The 19,993-nt window shown below is 40.3% G+C and overlaps 2 protein-coding genes across 3 annotated transcripts; both read right to left on the reverse strand.

Moving 5' to 3' along the window:
• Window positions 1-978: 978 nt before the first annotated feature.
• On the reverse strand, window positions 979-8,490 carry LOC310950311 (gamma-enolase-like). Of its 2 annotated transcripts, none has more exons than XM_083918031.1 (13): window positions 8,456-8,490; window positions 7,766-7,851; window positions 7,089-7,184; window positions 6,901-6,959; window positions 6,741-6,810; window positions 6,505-6,638; window positions 4,962-5,184; window positions 4,685-4,882; window positions 3,986-4,062; window positions 2,607-2,731; window positions 2,411-2,519; window positions 1,647-1,705; window positions 979-1,450 (listed from the first exon to the last, which is right to left on the reverse strand). In XM_083918031.1, exons 2-13 carry the CDS (start codon window positions 7,848-7,850, stop codon window positions 1,381-1,383), a joined length of 1,305 nt encoding a protein of 434 aa, XP_083774157.1. In that variant the 5' UTR covers window position 7,851; window positions 8,456-8,490; the 3' UTR covers window positions 979-1,380. The 2 variants fall into 2 exon arrangements, with proteins under 2 accessions (XP_083774157.1, XP_083774158.1); XM_083918032.1 differs by lacking the exon at window positions 8,456-8,490 and adding an exon at window positions 8,238-8,315.
• A 1,872-nt stretch (window positions 8,491-10,362) lies between these two features.
• On the reverse strand, window positions 10,363-17,343 carry mlf2 (myeloid leukemia factor 2). The gene is made up of 8 exons (XM_083918000.1): window positions 17,071-17,343; window positions 15,343-15,454; window positions 15,199-15,234; window positions 13,904-13,960; window positions 13,656-13,784; window positions 13,177-13,336; window positions 12,783-13,000; window positions 10,363-10,762 (listed from the first exon to the last, which is right to left on the reverse strand). Exons 1-7 carry the CDS (start codon window positions 17,112-17,114, stop codon window positions 12,786-12,788), a joined length of 753 nt encoding a protein of 250 aa, XP_083774126.1. The 5' UTR covers window positions 17,115-17,343; the 3' UTR covers window positions 10,363-10,762; window positions 12,783-12,785.
• Between the last annotated feature and the right edge of the window lie 2,650 nt (window positions 17,344-19,993).

Here is a 19,993-nt window from a genome sequence, read left to right on the forward strand (position 1 = left end):
TATTATTCTGCAATATATAATATACTACCAGAACATTTTTATGCTGATTTCACCAATGTATGTATCATATTTAACATATTTAATAAATTATTTATTTTGTTTTACAGCTGAAATTTGGTGCAGTCTTACAATTAAGTATTTAAAAATAGTGGTATTTCTTCTATTGCTCATGTTTGTAATTTTATATTTACATGAATGTACATTATTTTCTGCTGTAATGGCATCTCTTAAAGATTTTTTATGCTATATAAGAAAAGTAACAATAAAAAATAGTCAATAATAATAATAATAATATTTATAATAATAATAATAACTTTTATTAACTAATTATTAAGGACACCTGTGCTTTTCTTGCAGAAATGTCAAAATGTCTGCTGTAAAAAAAAAAAAAAAGAAGATCTGTGAGATGTTTTGCCTTTGACACCTGAATATATCCAGTCATTAATGTTGTGGATTTAATGAACAAGTGCAACAGATTGCCCGTCACTGATGATGCAGATTTGGCAACTAGATGATACGTGAACTGATTACCAAAACCATTATATTTAAGGATGCATTATGTTTGCGTTTGTCATCCTGCAGATGCAGTTGTATGAGAGGTGGCCATGAATTATTGCTGTACTTCCTTTAGTTGACATCAGGAAAATAGTTCTGCTGAAAGAGGAGTCTTGAGTTCCTGCAGGATTTGTGCTGAATTTCTTTTCCTTTATACTTTATCAGCACGAATGACCTTTACTTTTTTCTGCAGGATTTTTATGTACGACTTTTTTGGAAGTGATTATTTACCTTTAGGCAATAGAAATGACGCAGCAGAATCTCCCCTTTAAACAAATGCTTAGAGATGTTTGGTCCCTGTTAATATACATCTATATATACATGTCCATTTATTAAGCACAACCTTATAGACAGAATAAGAAGTGACAGATCCAATTTTGTAGCAAGCTGCTGAGGGTTTACATCAGAAACAACACAAGGAGAGGAAACAACAGGGCACAAAGGATCAAAACACTTCGGCACAAAGTCAAAAGAAGACAGTCAGAGGGATAAGGAAAGGGAAAGAAACTATCAAGTGCATCTGGGGAAGTGCTCATCTATAGGTGAAACACTGACTTTTTTTCCCCCTTCAGGTTTTGCTGCAATCGGCTGTAGCCAATTAAGTCACTTGCTGAAGCGTCTGGTCAAAATACTGTAGCTACAGTGCATTATCTATGCATTTCAGTTGTCTGAAAACGAATTCTCCTTAATGCTTTTAAGTGTGTCTTAGTGTGTCTTTGCTCAAGCTGTTGTCATGATTTCCTTACTATGTGCCAGTCATTGAAATACAACATGATTAATATGTATGTGTTTGTTCTTGTGTGCCACTTCTAATGGCACCGGCACTCAAAGGGCACTGGGGTTGCGAAAGTTGTGCCCAGCAAAGCGAGCCTGGTCACCCAACTCTTCCTCAATCCTGAGAGGAGGAAGAGGAGGTGAGGAAGAAAACAGAGAGAAATGTAGAGCAGGCGGATGAATGTGAAAGAGGACAGAAGCAGATACAACAAAGAGGGAAAGAAGAAGAGAAATATAAAAGTGGCAGGAGTGGTGTTTTCTACATGTATTTTCTATACAACACACATACATACACAAATCGAGCTATGAATACCCACCTCATGAGCTGATTGTATTTGGCCAGACGTTCTGATCGACAGGGAGCTCCGGTCTTGATCTGAAGGGGAATACAAATACCAAGGATCACAGAGAGTTACTGGTACAGCTGCATTATCACTGATCCTCGGTACTTGGATAGCAAGCAACACTCATTTCCCCTATCAAATGATCTTTTGGTTGCTTTTTGTTAGACGAATCACGTCTGTTAAGTTTCAGAAATAATGGCATCTACTCCTAAAAGTGTATGTTAAGATTTCTTATACTTGTCATCAAACCAAAAGTATTCACATTTCATAGAGAATCAAACTTGTGTAATATTAGCACTTTGAAGCAGTAATCAGCAAATATTTGATATTGTCTTGCTATCTGATTTACCAACGTACAAGTGTTTGTTGGCGCACTGACTGGTCTACTTATCTATTTCAAAACATCAATCTTTTCAGAAATACCTTACATAGATATTTAGTACTATAGCTTATATTGCTAATTTTGCAATGCTACATTATACCTTATTCCTGAGCTACTGTTGCACTAAGTATTATTGTAGTTTTGTATTGTCTTGTTTTCTATCTGTACTGTTGTAGTGTAGTGTTTTGTGTCGTCTCATAAATGTACTGGGACGAAGGGACAACTAGGCAATGATACAAATGTAGAATTCTATTAGCAAATAAACTTGGAAATTAACACGGTGTGTGTGTGTGTGTGTGTGTGTGTGTGTGTGTGTGTGTGTGTGTGTGTGTGTGTGTGTGTGTGTGTATGTTACCTGTCCAGTGCAGAGACCAACCACGAGGTCAGCTATAAAAGTGTCCTCTGTTTCTCCTGAGCGGTGGCTCACCATCACACCCCAGCCGTTCTCCTGGGCCAGCTTACACCTGAGAATCAGGGGCAGTGTAAGTAAATCTAAATGTGACGCCTGCTCTCACGTGGCAGGTCTGTGCATGAAATACGCAGAAACTCACGCCTTGATGGCCTCCGTAACAGAGCCAATCTGGTTGACTTTAAGCAGGAGGCAGTTGCAGGCCTTGTCCTCCACGGCCCGTTGTATCCTGCGTGGATTAGTGACCGTCAGATCGTCTCCAACCACCTGCACAATTCATCCAGCATTGTTACAGAGCGATTAAAGTGCAATTTGTGACTCACAAGTCTACTCAGCCCAGGAAGTTTGTTGTCGCCCTGCGTATGTAGACCTAATTCTAGTGCAGTGACACCACATAAACCAATATTATTAAAGGGGAGCTCCACTGATTTTACACATAAAGATCAGCCTGCACTATAAACTTCTCAATGAGAATAAAACAAGTTATTGACTTCCATTATGGACATGGCAGAATCTAGCATTTTGCAGCGATACTAGCAACTACAAATAAGAACATCCCGACCTCTGCAGCATCAATTTTGACCATTGTCATGGTTAGAAGTTGCCATTCTCTTACATACGGCCGCTTTATTAGGACCCTTATCATCACTTGTCAACGCACCGGGTAGCCTTGCACGTCCAACTATTACGCTCCCTTGCTGTTTTAAACACGGGGAACAGCTGGTGAATTCAAACAAAACCACTTGATAACGGTTAGGAAAAGATCATGGGTGGGGTTTAAATAAGTGTGTTTCTAACGTAACTACAGTGACATGAACCGCAGCCTCCTGGGTGGCCCATCCACCGCCCCGACCTCCTCCCTACACAGACTCTTCCACGCTTAATCTTGCACTTGCTCTGAGTGTCTAATTATGCCTCCGGTGGTTTTACAGTTGAAAGCCCGGTTCATCAGTAACGCCAAGGGCCATGACATAACGTGGTATCTGATGCCCTGGGAATGAGAACAGGCTGTATATTTTGAGTGCTTAAGACACTATGCAGTTAAATATCAGCTTAATCATGCAAATGTGCCGTAAAATATCAAATAACAAATTGATGAAACAAACAAATTTCCTGTTTGTTTTTCATTCAGATGCATCTGGTTCTTTGCCAGTAGATTAAATTTGCACATTTGTTTGCTATGTTGAGGGGTTAGTCCAACTATCACCCCACAGTCAAACAACTTAATTTGCTTCTTCATGGCCTTTAAAATAAAAACCTGTGCTCACGTGAGTAAGATTCAGCGTCGGTCATGTACAGGAAATATTTTAATATTTTAAAAATATTTATTTTGGGGGTGCACGTTTTTTCTGTTTGCGGTGCCTATTCTTTATAAATTAAAAAGTGGTTGCCATCAGTGGCCAAGAATTGATTGTCAATTTATCAAACTGGGAACTGTTACTGTCACCCTGTGCAACACTCAACTGCTGGAGAACCAATTTAAGGACTCATTCACTTCCAGATAGCAAGGACAATGTGTACCTGGATGCCCACTGAGGCTGTGAACTGTGACCAAGCTGGCCAGTCGTCCTGGTCAAAAGGATCTTCAATCGACACCACTGAAGGAAAGAGAGACATGTAAGACCATTTTCTGTAGAATAATAATATGACCTTTGAGAACCCCTCATTTTCCCCATTACTCACCTACAAGTCAATCAGGAGCACCAGTGACAGAGACAGTACCGGTTCTAATGGGATTAATGTCCCAAAATGCACTCACATTACACACAGATGCCCACACACAAGCACGGAGCACACCATTGACAAGGTAAAGAGCCACATCAGAGTAGGTCCCTGCTTGCCAAATGTGCACTGTAGCGCCTAATTAAAACCTCTTTAACAGGCCCGAGTGTCAGGAGGAGAGACTGGGCTGTAGAGACATCCAGCTCTTATGTTCTCTTAGCTTCTCTGTCAAAAAGGTGATGAAAGAAATTGTAGAAATATGAAAGAATAGACTGCTGTGACCATTCACTTAGGCAAGAGGATCAGTCATCCATTAAAACTGATGCTGTGCCCGGAGGCTCAGAGATCTGTGGAAATACGTTTCCCTTATTTCAAATGTCCATGATGAATTGCCCACCTTATGTTCTCTGATGTGTAGCTATAACAGCAGTAAAAGAGGTATTTCTCACATGTGTTGACACCTTTTCCAGACACGCTCACCCACATCAGATTACACACCTGGGTAGTTGTTAATGAAGCCCTGGTAGATGCTGGCCAGCTCCTCGCCACTGATGTTGCGGGCAGCGTTGGGCGGAGACTTAAAGTCAAGGTCGTACTTGCCCTCGATGAAAAACTCTGAAGCAGCAACATCCATCCCTATCACCACTTTGTCGGTGAAGCCCGCTTTCTCTATTGCGGTCTTAATCAGCTCCAGAGCTGACGGAGAGAAACAGAGAGATGTAACATCACAGGAATTCAAAGGAAGGAGAAGGAGATACTTTAAGTCAGTGCTCACCTTCACTGTTCTCTTGTATATTAGGAGCGAACCCTCCCTCATCTCCCACATTTGTAGCATCCTGACCGTACTTCTCCTTGATGACACCCCTTAGTGTCTGGTAGAGCTCCGCCCCCACACGCAGAGCATCCCGGAAAGACTCCGCCCCCACAGGAAGCACCATGAACTCCTGCATAGCCAGTCTGTTTCCGGCATGGGAGCCCCCATTGATCACATTGAAAGCCTAAAGTGAGTGACAGACAGGGAGATGAGATGGCTCACCTCTGACTGCCTTAACATCGGTAATCATCGATGATGATCAAAGGATTGCCCTGATTTCTGAAGTCTGACAGAAAGAGATAATTTACTTGGTGTTGGCTGCTGAATATGTCTCTTCCTGCCACAAAAAAGGAGGCAACCAGGAGCATGTACCATATTCTGAATACCACCACCAACTCCTTCACTAACAGTACTTTGATATATTATTTTATTTCATTTTGTCTTTAATTCAATGCATTGTATTTTGTAATTATACTGTGGCAACACATTTCAGTTGTCATGTTGATAAATCCTATTGAATTTAATTGGTGTAATACTGGGCTCTGTCTTAGGTCTGCTGTTACTTTCTATCTATATTAATAGTTTAGGTTTTCATTTTTATGCGGGTGATACAGTGATATATATATATATACTGTATATTGTGCTGGTTCCTCTATTAGGGCGACTGTGGCCAAATTGCAGGCTCTCTTTTTTATTATTCAGATTCAGCTGTCACAACAAAAGTAAGGATTTAAATGCTGATAAAACTTATGTATTACTGTTCCCAAATGATAGAAAGAAGCCATTTAATAATTTGAATGTTATAACATCTCAGGGAAATAACTTTTTCCTGTTATAACTGCTGTTATACACATCAGGTTGATAATGTTCCTTAAAAGCTAAAGTTAAGGTTTCATTTCAGAAATAAGTTTTTCTTTTGAGGTCAGAAGACGACTAATCTTTGCTTCTTTATTACGGTGATCTGTTATTCCTAAATGCATACAGTTGCACGCTGCATATCACAAGTGCACTGAGATTCGTTACAAACTGTAAAATCCTCACCCATCATTGTACTCTTTGGTACTCGGTCATTTATAAAGCCATCCTGGGTTAACTCCCATCATACATCTGTACTTTAATTGCACAGAAATCTGACTGTAATTATAGTCTAAGCTCACAAGATATGGTGTTGTTGTCTATTCCAAGTGCACAGTCTGACCGGGAAAGGAAGCTGTTATGTCCTCTGCTCGTCTCCCTCTCTGCCTGATTGTAAAGAACTTACAAGTGCATGTGTGAATTAATCAGTTGTTACTTGTCATTATGCGTATGTATTATAATATTTTGTAATATAATTTAAAATATTTAAATAAAAATTAATGCATTTCTTTTATGTTTTCATGTGATTATTGTTGTTGTTATCTTTCAATGGGTCTTACTTGGTGAATATGGGTTGAATAAAAAGTAAAATAAATTTTTTTAGAAGAATTAAATTGCTTTACAATAAAAACAATAATACATTACTCACAGGAACCGGGAGGACCAACTCTGCGTTTCCAGCGAGATCAGCAATGTGGCGGTACAGGGGGACACCTTTCTCTGCTGCACCAGCTTTGCATATGGCCAGTGACACTCCAAGAATAGCATTGGCCCCGAACTTAGCTGGGAGAAACACATAAGCAGTGACACGACACATGGGTGCAGTCAGTGACCACTGGTGCGGAAACATGCCATCACCGCGCACCAGATGTGTTCAAGGCTTACATTTGTTGTCAGTGCCATCCATTTCAATCATCGTGTTGTCCAGTTTCTCCTGCTCCAACACATTGATTCCCTGGAAGAAAAACAAAATGTCAGTCATTCTTCACTTTATCGTTCAGCCATTTTATTCTTTGAATGGCTCAAATTCTGCAGGGACACTCACAGACTGGATGAGGGCAGGTCCAAGGGTGTCATTGATGTGACTAACTGCTTTGGTTACACCTTAGACAGCAGGAAAATATGTGAAGCCATGGAAAACTAACACTGTCAGTCCACATTTATCTAACAAAACCACATAAGACAAGACACAGGACAAGAGTGCAGAAGATACATCTCACTACAAGTGTTCACCTTTGCCCTTGTAGCGAGTCTTGTCTCCATCTCTGAGCTCCAGTGCCTCGTAGATGCCGGTGGACGCACCGCTGGGCACAGCAGCCCTGAACACACCTGGAATGGGGGAAAAAATATGCAAAGCAAGCAAGCAACGTTTTTTTATACAGCACCTTTAAAGACACCAGTCACAAATGGCTTCACAGTTAATCTAACAGAATTGAATAAATAAAACATCAGATGAAACATACAACGAGAACAGACATTAAATGTAAGTTTAAAACATAAAATACCACATGCTACCTGAAGGCTTGTCTGCACAGATGGGTTTTTAGCTGCTTTCTAAGAGAGTCTACAGAGTCCAAACACCTCAAGCCTGTAGGGCCATATACGTGAGCACCAACACTTAATTGTTATTGTTTAATGAATTAAAACTAACAGTAAGCCAGTGCAGAGAGGTTAAAATAGTTATAATGTGTGACCATCTGTTGGATCATTTTAAAAGACTAGGAGCAGCATTATGGACGGTTTGTAAACGGTGTAAGGAAGATTTATTACGGCAGGTAAAAAGGTTTACAGTAGGGCTTGGAAGGTTGAGAAAAGGTAAAGGTAAGCATGTTACACAAGGTGTCAAGCCCACAACTGACAGTACAAATACAATATATGAGCAATGCTTTCAATGGTTTTATTTTTTTAACCTTTGCCAGTATGCAGGTCTACTTCCACAGTGGGGTTTCCCCTGGAGTCCAGGATCTCCCTGGCAACAATACTCACAATGGACATCCTGTAAAAAAACAAAAAAAAGCTTTATCAAACCGATTGTACAGCACATTACAACCTGGATTTGTATCTTCGAATCATTCCATCTTATATTGCCTAAAAAAAGGTGAGTGAATCGGTGTACGAAGAGAGATGAGTATGAAAATAGCAAATAGCAAATTTTGAAAACACATTTCATTACAGCTGTAAGCTTCAATTTCACATTAGTATCAAGGACTTCACACTTTTTCGCTTCCTTACATTCACATGCAATGTGATGATAGTGACGCAGCCTTAAGGAAGGAAAGCTGTGGAAAAGATGCTCCCTAGGAAGATGCTGGAACACACACGTACACACACACACACACACACATACACAGGACACATAAATCAAAAGCTAATAATGCATACCTATTTATGAATCTACTGTCAACCTGTTCCGGACCAAAAGCCAGTTCAATTTCTGTGCTGTTTCACTCAGTGACTCAGTATATGAACCAATGGAGAGATGAGATAGTGAGAAAACACAGAACAGGAGGAGATGAGGAGGTGGAGGAGGAGGAGGAGGAGGAGGGAGGAGGTTAAGAGGGATGGAGGGAATGAAATAGATCAATCTTTTTAAGCGTTACCTGCAGCGTGTTTGAAGCCTGGTGGAGAAAGTGAGCGGATGTGGACGAAAGAGAGCGAGAGTCAGAGGGACGGGGAGGTGGGAGGAGAAGGGGTGAAAACGTATGACACGCAGGGGGAGGGGGAGCGTGTGAGTCATTGGAAGATGCAGAGGGGAGGGGAGCGAATGAAACAGGGAGAGGAGAGAAAAGAGAGAGAAGAGGAAGAGTAGCAGGGGTTGCATGTATTTCTTGTTTTAGTGAAGCTGCAGGAAACTAAAATGTCTGAGGAAACCCTCTACTGTAACCTTTCTCACTGGACTCCATTTGCTTTTCACATCGTCTCCCTGACTTCCTACATGCCTTGTCATTTGTTTAGCACTGCTTGCTTGCTGTACATCTGCTCATTAGCTAACAGACTGCAGTAGCACTCAGTGAAATGCAAATATTGTCCCAGCAAACTGCTAACATGAACACTTAATTTGTGGGTGCTGTCAAATCCAGGCAGCTCTGTTATCTTGCATATGTAAATAATGTCATAACCGGCTGAAAGTAACAGTTTGCCTGGAAAAATGAAAACAAACATCCGTGTACTTTAGATGTGGATGACAGGCAGAAAACATCAGAACAAAGAAACGTCTAACCAAAGACACATGCACAAAACGAGCTGCCTTGTTGGAGAACTTCAGAGATGCAATGACGAGGATTAAAGGAGACAGGGAGACAGGTAGACAGGTGACGAGAACAGCACACGCTGGAGGGAGGAGGACGTGCATTTAAAAATAGTCGTGGATGTAATTAAAGATACAGCGAGCACAGGATGAGGCAGACAGGGAGCCTGCTATGGGAGTGATCCGTCAGAACAGAAGGTTTTCATTGGTCGCTCCACTTCGTGTGCTCCATCTGGATGTCACATGACCTGCAGACATGGTGGCAAAGGGAAGAGGGAGACAGATACATGCAAATGCAGCGGGAAAGGAACACACAGCTGAATAATCTTTAAAACTACAGCAGAATTACACATTAGCAGTCTACAGCTGCAAAGAACCAATAACACATTTATAGACAAGCAAAAAAAAGAACCCTAGACTGACAGGTTTTGTTATATATATTATAGTGTGATTCCACCACATAATCACCCCATGGTTTTTTTCTGCACTTACACTCATCAAATAAGCCATCGAGACAGTTTTATTGTGTATGAACGATTAACGGAGAAGTCCCAGAGAGGCGCTAACAGCTGGACGTGGCTAACACTGACTAGCTCAGGGCAGCATGGTGAAGGCATTAAAACAGCTTTTTAACCACTAATACTCCTCAAAATAACACCAAACCTCTGCAGTAGCATAAGAGTCCTTACACATAAAACAAAGCATCAGTGGGCTCCTTCCTTTTGGATTTTGTAATCGATTTGAATGGACTTTACTATAAGAGGAGCTGGTACCAGGGTTTTTGGTACGTCTTTCAAAACACTCTTTTAATAAACTCTGGGTTCACTAACTACGTTGTTGGAGCTTCGTTTGATGTGTAGTGATCATCAGTTATCATGCTACTGCAGAGGTTTGGTGTTATTTTGAGCAGTATTAGTGGTTAAAAGAGTCGTTTTAATGCCTTCACCGTAATGCCCCAAGCTAATCAGTCTTAGCCACATCCGCTTGTTAGTGACTCTACCGGATTTCTCCATTAACAGTTCATACACGAATAAAATTGTCTCGATGGCTTATTTGATGTATGTAAGTGCCCCAAAAGACCCTGGGATCATTCTGCACTGGAATTACACTTGAATTGTTTTTAAGTTGTAGGTTGACGAGTTGTTTGACTTTTAAAAAACACCCCATATGTAGTATTTAATCCATGTAATCCAAAACACAACAGACACATTCTGTAATTATTTAACAATGTTTAATGAAGTTTTATTTAGTTAGATTAATTAGTTAACAGTATACAATTCAATTCACTGACACACTAGTGTCTTCACAAACATAAAATGGACTGTACAGCAGATTTACTGTATACTGTTGCACCTTAGTGCAGTGGGCAAAAACACATGTCAAGTTTTGAGAATGAGTATATATAAAGTGAGTGTAGTTATACCCATGTTTGCACAAGGGTGTGTGTGCATGTGTGTGTGTGTTGAGTGTAACGGTGGAGAGGGGAAACTGTCAATGTAACTATCAAGCATGTATGTTGTTCATGAGTAGACAGTCCAGTCATATCAAACATTTACGACGGGGCAGTTGTGACGATCATCAACTTCCGCCTTCAGCGTGGTTCACAGCATCGGGGAAATCTTCCCTCAACTCCTTCCATCAGGTCGCCCAAGTGTGACACCTGCAGGGGACAGTCAACCAGAGCCGCAGTGTTTGTTACGACAAATTCTGTAGGATGGAATCAAAAGAGCTTTCAATTATCAACTGAGGAAATATAAATCTTATTAACTGAGGAAAACTATTTTATTGCTTTTTCAGAAATAACACGACACACACATAAGGGTCCACACACACATAAAGACAAATAATAAATGAGAAAGAAGAAAAAAATAGAATAAAATGACATTATCTTTATGCATAAACATGCATTTCAAGTATTCAGCAGAATTATTGGTGGATGACTTAAAGCTATTCTTGCCTTTCTGGCATTTTTACACTTTTCTTTTGTAATCTCAAAATGCTCCTAATAAGCATATGGTACACTAAAATGTAAAAGGTGTTAAAAATCATCAATATTCAAGTCTCATATTTCTGATAAAAGTCTGACCAACAATTTTATCCAGCCCAAATACAATTATTTTGCTGAGGTTGCTGCCTGTCAGCTATCGCTCCCTTTCACTTGTGCTGCTCATGCTGCATTCAAGTGTCATGGGAAGTCCGAAGTTTGGGTCCTCCAACTAGGCAAAATCCACTGGAACTCCTGTTAAAGTGGAACCTCCTACTAGCAGATTTGGGGTAGGTCGATCTACCCGAATTCACTAGTAGGAGGTTCCACTTTGAGCAGGGGGAGGTCAGGGAAGGAGGGAACGTTAGAGGTCAGGCAGGGAAAAGAGGGTGGGACTTTGGAGGGAAGCGCTGCAAGCTCTGAGACATGCAAGAACCGTAAGAATTGATTTAAGAGATTTCAGAAATTGTTCCCATGTTTTAAAGAAGCTCTGTATTTTCCCCTTGATAGCATAAGTCAGTCTAGACAGTTGGAAAGACTTTTGACTACCTGTCCGACTGCAGGTGTCTCAGTGCTTTTCCAGGCAGTTGCAATACAGAGTTTAGCCGGATCTATTTATTTGCTCCTGACAGCCTAAATTCGGGTGGAAGTAGCCCAAGGATAAATGCTCAAGCAAATTCTCTTCCAATCATCATCATCATCATCATCATCATCATCAGATATTTCTGCATCTAAGTCACCAGACCAAGCCAAGAGGTTTTTGTTTGACGATTCTTTAGATTTATCTACAAAAAGTTTATACAAACAGACGTGTTACGTGACTCGCAAAGTTTGTTTTCATGAGGCAACGATGCAGGAATTAGGACACCGTAGATATGGTAGCTTCAACAATTTTTTAGGTTATGAAACCGTGACGTTATGAAACCGTGACATTACGTAAGCGTTCTCAGGTCCTATCTGTTTGACCACAACCGGTAACTGCTTGGTGTCCTCCTGGAAATGCATTTTTTATATATTTGAGCTCCATCTACAGTTTAGTCACGCTGATTGTCTATACTGAAATGCTGCATTGGTCTAGTACACACCATCTATTGCATGGCTGTCTGTCCTGCAAAGTGGTCGCTCTTCTGTTGCTCTTCCTGAGGTTTCTTCCATTTTTTGGGGAGTTTTTTCTTACCTGAATCGAAGGTCTATGGACAGAGGGCTTTAGAATCAGAATCACCTTTGTTGTCAGTATACTCAGGTACCATGAAATTTCATATGGCTCCTCGATGTAGACAAAACGATGCAAACAAATAATATCAGAACCAGCAGCATCAGCAGAACTGACTTGACTTGTTTTACGTAGCATCTGGACAAAGTGTCTGCTTCAATTGTCTCTCTGAAGATTTTTCGTCCTTTTGTTTCTGACTTGTTTTAGGGAGGCGGAGAAAAAAAACTGATGCAGCACAACTTTGTTACAAACGAGCTGAGAAAACCTCTGACAATGTTTCATGTTTTTCGATTCAGGAAAAAATTAAACCTGACCCATAAAATAATATTAATTTCTGTACTGCAATTTCATATTATTCATATACACCGAAACAAATGTATATTTTATTAAACAAAATTTACAGACAACAGCCATACAGATGTCTCAGGACTTGACTTGATTGATCTAGGCCTGAAAATCAAATCTGTAAATACTCACTCTTACCTCTCACCAGTCGTAACGTGGGCGGGGGGTTTGGGGCTGACGGTGTCTAGGGGACTCGTGCCGATGACCTGGTGGGGTCGTCGTACTAGGAGGGGCAGTAAGGGCCAGCTGTTGGCCTCCTCCCCGTCGATCTCGGCCGTACTCCAGCGCTCGGGCAGTCGGGGGAACATATCTTCCCGCCTCCCTCCTCCACTCCTCATCAAACGCTACAGCATCAGCTTCAGAACAGAGAGCAGGTTGTTTAGCAACAGATCTCATGTCACGGCAGTGTGGCCAACTTCTAGGTAATATAACAACAGTACTTTTGTTTCTTGTTAAGCCACAGAATTTATTATATTATAACAGTGGATCCTCTGTCATAAACAGTCAATATCTTTCTGGCCCAGGTACTCACTCTCATCGAGGTTAATGAAGTCTTGTCGTTCTTCGCGGTCTCCGGTGCGGCGATTTCGTGAACGCTCCATTATATGTCCACGTTCCCCGATGTGGTGGCCGATGGCGAGACGCTCGAGGCCGCTCTCGCTGTCTCTCATTGACTGTCGCGTCTCACGGATCTGAGGTGAAAAGTGACAATTCGGTTCACTAACACAAGCCGGATGCTCTGCACTCTGAATGACCTTAGACTGAAATGTTTTTATGACAACTATTATGTTTATACTGTACATTATCTATTTATTGTCACTACAATTACTGATGATTTCACGTGTTAATGAGGCCAGAAGGCCACAGTCATGCCTGCTCTATCAAAGCATGAAGGCCGCATGTGCAGTCAGGCGTAGTCTTGGAGGCTGAGGACAGCACTCAGGTGTACTAATCAGCAACCTCGTCCGTGTACTGTAAACTGTTCAACAGCTGTTAACAAGTTATTCTTACCCCTCCGGGGCCTGTTCTCGTTGCACTGGTCTGCTGATAAACTTCAGGAGGCCCTGCATCTGAAGAGGAGTAGGAGATCACTGTTGAAGAGGAAAACGTCTGACAGTTCGGTGAACCAGACATTCGTTCCTACAAGAAGAAAATAATACAAAAAAGAAGATAGAGGGTGAGATTGAGTATTGTTCAGGCACATGTTTCCATTATGAGGGTAATTACATTTAATTAAATTGATTGACAAAACTACTCACCACGTTTCCCATCATTTCTCCCATCATGCCAAACATATCCATGAAGCCTCCTCCACCCTGTAAAAACGAATTAAGAAGGAGGTATTTTAAATTCTCAATTGATTGGAAACACCAACCCAAGATTGTGCATGAAATCATATTATTTTGTGATCTAGGACAGTGTATAAGTGCTTGTATAGGTGCAAAAAAGTCCCAGCCAGTTTAGGGGGTATTATTCTGAGAAAATATTTCTAAATTTCTGATTTTAAAGTCATAAATTTGCAAGAAAGAAATTCAGAACGTCTGACATTAAAGTCACAAATTTACATACAAAAAGTCTATGGGTAAAATAGTGCTTTTTACAAATAGCTCCACACACCAAAAAGCTCCCATTAGAAAGATTTTAAAGTTAGTGACATTCTGAGCCCACAGTTCAATTTGTTCTTCTCTTAGTTGTCCCTTTGATCTAGTGATGTGCATGTCTCACCTTTTTATCATTTTTTTGTGAAGGAGCCACGTTGCTTCACTTAACAAGGTTGATCAACACCACTTGCCATGTGTTATGCCTGCAGTGGATGACCTAATCCAATTAGCAATGAGGAAATACTTGTGGTTTTAGAATCACTATATTATTATACACTATTAAGGGATAGTGCTGTGATTTGGGAATATTCAGAAGAAAACATCATGTTTCATACTGTTGCTCCTCTTAACCAACATGTGTTTACTGGTGGCGTTTGTGATGTAATGAGGTTGATCCAATCTTACAAATTAAGGAAACACAGTTTTTCCATGGTGATTTTTCTTGTAAATTTGTGACTTCATCATCTCAACAAATATTCAAGTTTCTTTTCTCATACATTTATGATTATCTCATAAATGTACCACTTTTATCCCACAGAACATTCTTTTACAGTTTTTTATTCACATATTTACCATTTAATTCTGTTTTTTCTCTGAATATTACCTACAAATGGTCCTAATACGACATCGTAACGATCACTGGTAAATAATAAGATGAAAAAAGAGGATTCAAGTACATATTGCATAAAAGTCTTTTTCGCCATTTCGTCCTCATTTAAAAACGTAATCTGGACTCTAGACATATTTTAAATCCCAACTCTGGTTCATGTAATATAACACCGGAATACCTGGAGACTACTTTTCACACAATATTGTGCTTTCCTCCTGAAGCTCAGTTAACTTTTTGACCACACTGTCAAGTCACTTGACAGCACATGTGTAATCTGTAACATTACACATGTCAATTCTATTTTTAAAAGTTATTGAAGGAGGTCATAGAAGCAGCTACTCACCATTCCCATCATGCCAAAGGGGGCCAGCGCACCAGCCTAGAAGAAAACGTAAAAACTTAAAGACAATAGATAAACTATTGTGGATATCAAACACAAGAACCACACAAGACACAAACACAGTCTGTCAACATGGCGGACAGTTACCTGTCTGCGTGGTGCTCGGGGCGGTTGTATCTGGGGGGCGAGAGCGAAGGGATCCATCCCAAATGGTCCAAACATAAGCCTCATCTGCTGCCTGTGAGCTGCAAATGGGTCCCTAAAAGAAATCACAGATTACTTCACTAACCACTAACGAGTTTTTGTAAATTGACTGGGTGTAGCTGCGTGACTAGACTCACATACAGTAAATAATGCAAATGGATCAGCTTGAATAAGATGCAACAGATCACTTGGGAGTGGGTATCAAAGCTGTGTCCATAGTGAAAGCTGTAGGGTGCTTAGTCAGACTTGCAATCTTGTTTATTTAATTCTTTTATTTAATATTTATAGATTTCATTGATAATTTTACTTAGATTGAAAATGAAAAATGTATTTTGTAATGCACACATATTTATCTTCTACAAAATAAGTGTCACATCAGCACCAATATGCACCTTTTTTTTTAAAAAATGATTCTTGAGACTACATGTCACTTGTAAAAGTTTTTTTACTATCAACCTCCTCTCGCTGAAAACCCACTTTGAGTTCCCAATAATCTAATGAGCCCAGTAGTTAAAGTTATCAAGTCTAAGAATGCAACTTACAACAGTTTTCAATTTGACAAATGACTTACAAATTGTCAAAATTGTTGCAGATTCATTTTCGGTCACTTAACTAATCAGTTAGGGTTCAACTCATATTCAGTTGTTATACATGTGTGTATGTATTTTTTTATTTTCAAGAGAAAGCAAGTAGCTCAAAAAAGAGCTGCAACAATTAGTCGATTATTCAATTAGTCATTCAGAACAATAACAGACAACTATGTTGATCATTTATTAATTGGTTTTTAAACAAAAAATGCCAAATATTTGCTGTTTACGTCATATGTGGGGATTTCATGCGTTTCTTTGTCACAAATGATAGCTTGGGGTTTTTTGGATTGCTTTTGAAGCTTTAAGTAAGATATTTTAACAGACACTTTTCACTATATCATGATATTTTATAGATAAATGGATTAATTGAGAAAGAAAATATTTGTCAGATGCAAATAATGCCAATACGTTCCCGACACTGTCTGGCTTTTCTATGTTGTTCGGACATTATAGACAGTGCTGTTACTAAATGTGTGAAAGCTGGTGAATATGCACAGGACCCCAAACCCAAAGAGGTGCCACTCCACTTTCAGTAGGATTATATGATTGAAAACCAATAATGAAGCGTGTGTGTGTGTGTGTTGTTGCAGCAAATCTAACACATGGATCACTAGGGCCAGAGTTACTCAAACCCTTCAAATATTTTTTGGTGAATGCCAATAAATGCAAATTAGCAAAGAAAAGAGTGGTCAGCACTTTTCAGTTACATGCACTTGTCACAGCATAAAACACTCTTTAGGTAACGTTATGCAAAGACCATTAAATCAATTGCCTCATGCAACCAATTAGCGAAATCTCAGATCTAATTAGGAAACAACACGGGTGGTAATATTTGCCTGATTAGCTGCTGGTTGGTTAACCAAGTGCTGTTGATCTCTGACTTTTTTTTTTGTTATTGTGTATCCAACATGGTGGACCACTGTAGGCCCCCACAGCTGGCTGGAGTAACGTTATGTACCTGCTGAAGGAGCAGTGGGAAAAAAATACCACTTAGCATGACAATACGTACATTTCCCACCTCTTGCAAAAACGCACCGTGATAACAGCGGCCAAAGAAAATGTGATTAATGTCAATACTCACATCATGTAGGGGTCGTCATCAACGTCATTCAAGAACCGAAACATGCTAGGTGCTTTAACTCAGCTGGCTCTGATGCTAGCCAGCTAGCTTTGTAAACAGTCGTGTTTTTCAAGGATGAACTAGAATGACGGTCTCAAACTGAAGAGGAGAATCTGTTGTCGGCTCCGTCTCCAAAAACACTGAATCACAACCGCTGTGTATCAAAGCGAGAGGCGGCCCAGAGTCTCACAGGAGAGTAAATTCCTGAATCCTGGACCAAACATGAAAACGGAAGTCAGTCCTCTGACAAAGAAGAAGCAACACTGCAGTCAAGCTAGCGTCAGCGCTCACCGCCGTCACTTCCGGTCTCTTTGTTACTTCAAAATAAAGCATTTCCCGTGAAGCTTTCACAGCAATAGTCCAGTCATTTTCAAGAAGAAGAGGAGGAATTCCTTTATTAGTCCCGAGAACGGGGAAATTCCATTTTCACTCTATTATTTCTACACACACACACACACACACACACACACACACACACACACACACACACACACACACACACACACACACACACACACACACACACACACACACACACACACACACACACACACACAGGACCTATATGCATGCAACCAATGGAGAGATGTTAGAGCAAGGGGGCTGCCAGTGACCGGCACCCCGAGCAGTTGGGGGTTCGGTGCGTTGCTCAACAGCACCTTGGCAGTGCCCAGGAGATGAACTGGCACCTCTCCAGCCACCAGTCCACACTCCATTCATGGTCCACACAGGGACTTGAACCAGCAACCCTCCAGTTCCTAGCCCAGTCACCTATGGACTAAGCTACTACCACCCCAAGATTCAAGATTCAAGATTCAAGATTCAAGATTCAGGATTCAAGATTCAAGATTCAAGATTCAAGAAGCTTTATTTATCCCGAGGGAAATTATTGTGCAACAGTTTCAATACAAAGATGGGAAAGGGTCAGAGTAACAATAAGCATAAACATAAATCAAATCAAAATAAAGCTTACATCAAATAAATCAAACAATAACTAAATGTGACAGAATACAACAGACATTGTGGTTAAACGTAGGTATATATAATATACAAGTAATTTTAAGCCAAAATAGGGGTCAATGTTGAATAAATTGCAACTGAAGCAAACTCAGCTGATTTTGTATCCTCAATATGTCCTGGGTAAGGGGGGAAAGCCCATAAGAACCCAATAGGCAAGGAAAGTTTATTTTAGGGTGACCAGACGTCCCAGTTTCTGGGGACAGTCCCCGTATTCAGTGACCTGTCCCCGGCTACTACTGTCTCTGGAAATGTCCCTGGTTTTCACTGTTGACCAAACAACACGTTTAGTTGCGCACCCTACTACTCACAGGCCAAAGCCAAAGTGGTGTGACAAGGCAAGGCATCTTTATTTATATAATCATACATATATATCATACCGACTCAATTTGCTTTACATAAAGACAAAACATTTTTTAAAAACAAAACAGCATAAAAAACAAAAAACCCAGTTAAAAGCAGGCGCAAAGAGGAATAAAAAGTAAAAGAAAATAGATAAAGTTTAAAGTCATTAAAAAGAGCTCAGCTATAAGCACATGATAAGAGAAATTTTTTTAACCTGGATTTAAATGTGCTCACAGTCGGAGCTGATTTCAGATCTGCTGGTAGTTTGTTCCAGTTGTGTGCAGCATCACACCTAAATGCTCCTTCACCATAGTTTGAACTTTGTGCTCCACTATCAATTCAATTCAATTCAATTTTATTTATAGTGCAAAATCATAACAAAAGTTATCTCAGGACACTTTACAGAGTAAGCATAGACCCAGCAATTCCCCCATAGAGTACAGTGGCAACGAAAACCTTCCCTTTAACAGGCAGGAGCGTCGGACAGACCCAGCTCTGTGGAGGACGGCCATCTGTCTGCACCGGTTGGGGAGGAAGAAAAGGAGAGAGAAAGAGAGAAACACAAAGATAGACAAAAGACAGAGAGACTGACAAACTTCTAGAGAAGATCTATCTGACCTGAGTCTTTAGATCTCAGAGCTCCACTGGGTTTATACTCTACTAACATGTCATTCATGTATTCTGGACCAAAACCATTCAGTGATTTGTAAACCAGTAGCAGAACTTTGAAATCTATTCTTGAGCTGACTGGGAGCCAATGTAAGGTCTTAAGAACTGGGGGGACGTGATCTGATCTCTTTGTTCTGGTTAAAACTCAACGTTGACATCTTCAGGTCAAAAGATAAGGAAGCATTATAGCAGAGATGGGAATTGTGGCTTCAGCAAGTCATCTCCATGCCATGTATTTGTTCTGCTCAGTCCCTGAACCAGTTGCATTTACTAATTGCTCATCTCCCTGGCTGTAGAGCTGTGCTGATCGCAGTCACCTGGTTCAGTGACTGAGCAGAACAAATACATGGCATGGAGATGATTTGTTGAAGCCACAATTCCCATCTCTGCATAATAGATAATTTTATGTAAAAAAACATAAAAAATACATTATTCAGAAACAAGCCTTGTGATACATGGGGAATATTAGTCTTTATGTTGCACATTTGGTTTGACATAATTCAATGAAATGGTTTAAATGCATAATAGTTTTTTTTAATCGGAATATCAAATTAATGTTGAATGTCAAACTGACTTAATACTGGTCATGTTTTGAAGGTTTTTACCGGATTTTGTCTCAGAAATCTGGTCACTTCGTTTATTTCAACAACAAGGTAATTTAGAGTGCTTTACATAAAACATTTAAAGCATTGGGGAAAATAACACCTACAACATAAAACATGGATGGCCGTCCTCCACAGAGCTGGGTCTGACCGACGTTCCTGCCTGTTACAGGGAAGGTTTTCATTGCCACCTTACTCTACGGGGGAATTGTTGGCTCTATGTAAAGCATAAATAAGTCATAGAGAGTGGT

Source organism: Echiichthys vipera, assembly GCF_963691815.1.
Source record: "Echiichthys vipera genome assembly, chromosome: 8".
Taxonomy (NCBI): Eukaryota; Metazoa; Chordata; class Actinopteri; order Perciformes; family Trachinidae; genus Echiichthys; species Echiichthys vipera.